A 2,414-nucleotide genomic window follows, 5' to 3' on the forward strand; every position below is an offset into this window, starting at 1 on the left:
TGCTTGAACCTGGGAGGTGGAGGTTGCAGTTAGCCAAGATCACGCCACTGCACTCCAGCCTGGGTGGCAGAGTGAGACTCCATCTCATAAAAAAAGAGCTTGGGCAATAAAGGTCACTCAACAACAGAAAAGGCAGTTGAGCAAATCCAAAGACTCAGTCATCTTCCATCTACAAGGTCCTGCCTGGGGACCATGGGTCCAGCCCACTAAAACACTAAACAATATGAGGAATACCCACTCATTTTATTCAACAAAAATGTATTGAGAATCTACCGTATGCCAAGTTTGAATATGTATGTATAGCAATATCCAGTTATAAAGAATAAAAGAAGAGAGCCGGACACAGTGGCTCACACCTGTAATCCCAGCACTTTGGGAGGCCAAGGCGGGTGGATCACCTGAGGTTAGGTGTTCAAGACCAGCCTGGCCAACATGAAGAAACCCTGTCTCTACTAAAAATACAAAAATTAGTTGGGCATGGTGGCAGGTGCCTATAATCCCAGCTACTCAGGAGCCTGAGAAATGAGAATCGCTTGAACCCAGGAGGCAGAGGTTGCCATGAACCAAGACCACACCACTGCACTCCAGCTGGGGGATACAGCGAGACTCTGTCTCAAAAAAAAAAAGAAAAATACAATAATAGAAGAGGCTGGGTGCAGTGGCTCACGCCTGCCTGGCCAACATGGTGAAACCCTGTCTCTATTAAAAATACAAAAACGAGACAAGCGTGATGGCACATGACTGTAATCCCAGCTACTCGGGAGGCTGAGGCAGGAGAATCACTTGAACTCGGGAGGTGGAAGTTGCAGTGAGCTGAGATGGCGTCACTGCACTCCAGCCTGGGCGACAGAGCAAAACTCTGTCTCAATCAATCGATAAATAAAATAACAGAAGAAACGTATTTATTTATAGCTACCAAAGTCTGTGGATAATTTCACATATGTGTGTGTGTACGTGTGTGTAAGGGTGTGTGTATCTACAGGGAGAATTTATTTCTATAACTCAATATAGACCTACCTTGTTGAAGTGGCTGGAATAGGCAGAATTTCCCAGGCCAAACACCGCATATCTCATACCCTTCAGGTAACTTTTGCCAAATCGAAAATCACTGGACGCTTCCTCTAACCATTTGCAGAACCACTCTGCACTTTCGGTTGGTCGGCCATCAGTATATGTCGCAACCAGGAACACACAGACATTTTTACTAGTCACCTAACCAAGAAAGTAATTGTTTCAGTAGAATATTCAAGGCATAAATTATCTCAATGAAGAAAAATCCTTTGAAAAACTGCATACTCATGTCTAAGAACAAATGGCTTGCTGCCTTTTTGGGTTTTTTTTTTTTTTTTTGAGACAGAGTCTTGCTTTGTCACACAGGCTAGAGTGCAGTGGCGTGATCTCAGCTCACTGCAACCTCCACCTCCCGAGTTTAAGCAATTCTCATGTCTTAGCCTCCCAAGTAGCTGGGACTACAGGCGTGCACCACCACGGCTAATTTTTCTATTTTCAATAGAGATGAGGTTTCACCATGTTGCCCAGGCTGCCCTATATGCCTGAGCTCAAGCGATCCACCAGCCCTGACCTCTCAACTTGCTGGGATTATAGGCAAGAGCCACCATGCCTGGCCTCTATTTTTTTAAAGAAAGTTTTAGTGGAACACAGCCACGCTCATTCATTTACATATTATCTATGGCTGTTTTGTGCCGCGGTGGCAAAACTGAGTAGCCGCCCGGCCCACAAAGGTGAAGATACTTACTACCTGGCCCTTTACGTGAAAGTTTGTCAACCCCAGCTCCATGTGCTTCTTGTTTCTTTTTTTTTTTTTTTAGATGGAGATTTGCTTTTGTCACCCAGGTTGGAGGGCAATGGCACAATCTCGGCTCACTGCGACCTCCGCCTCCCAGGTTCAAGCAATTCTCCTGCCTCAGCCTCCCGAGTAGCTGGGACTACAGGCACCCACCACCATGCCCAACTAATTTTTGTATTTTTAGTAGAGACGTGAGTTCACCATGTTAGCCAGGCTGGTCTCAAACTCTTGACCTCAGGTGATCCGCCCACCTCGGTCTCCCAAAGTGCTGGGATTACAGGCGTAAGCCACCACGCCCAGCCTCTAACTGCTTCTCTGACTCCACCTGCATCAGCGTCGCCAGGAGCACTGTTTAAGCTCCACAGTGCAGCTAGGCTAAGTCCTGAGATTCTGCATTTCTAGCAAGTTCACAGGAGATGCTGATGCTGCTGGCTCAGGGGTCACACTTTGAGAACCACTGCTGTAGGGTGAAATCCCCTAACTGTGCATGACTGGAGAAAGGGGAAAAATATTTTTCAGATGAAGAAATTAAACCCTCATAGATATTAAGTAATAGGCCCGGGCACAGTAGCTGATGTCTGTAATCCCAGCAGTATGGGAGGCCGAG

General features: G+C 46.5%; 1 protein-coding gene across 1 annotated transcript in view; it reads right to left on the minus strand.

Annotated features, from left to right (window-relative positions):
• The window catches only part of LOC105504691 (S-adenosyl-L-methionine-dependent tRNA 4-demethylwyosine synthase), a 279,094-nt gene that overhangs the window by 255,271 nt on the left and 21,409 nt on the right, over positions 1 to 2,414 (minus strand). Inside the window, exon 5 of the mRNA XM_011932198.1 lies at positions 1,018 to 1,212. Coding sequence (XP_011787588.1) covers positions 1,018 to 1,212 — 195 coding nt within the window. The remainder of the gene's footprint in view (positions 1 to 1,017; positions 1,213 to 2,414) is intronic.

The sequence above is a fragment of the Colobus angolensis genome, unplaced genomic scaffold (genome assembly GCF_000951035.1).
Source record: "Colobus angolensis palliatus isolate OR3802 unplaced genomic scaffold, Cang.pa_1.0 Scaffold122, whole genome shotgun sequence".
Taxonomy (NCBI): Eukaryota; Metazoa; Chordata; class Mammalia; order Primates; family Cercopithecidae; genus Colobus; species Colobus angolensis.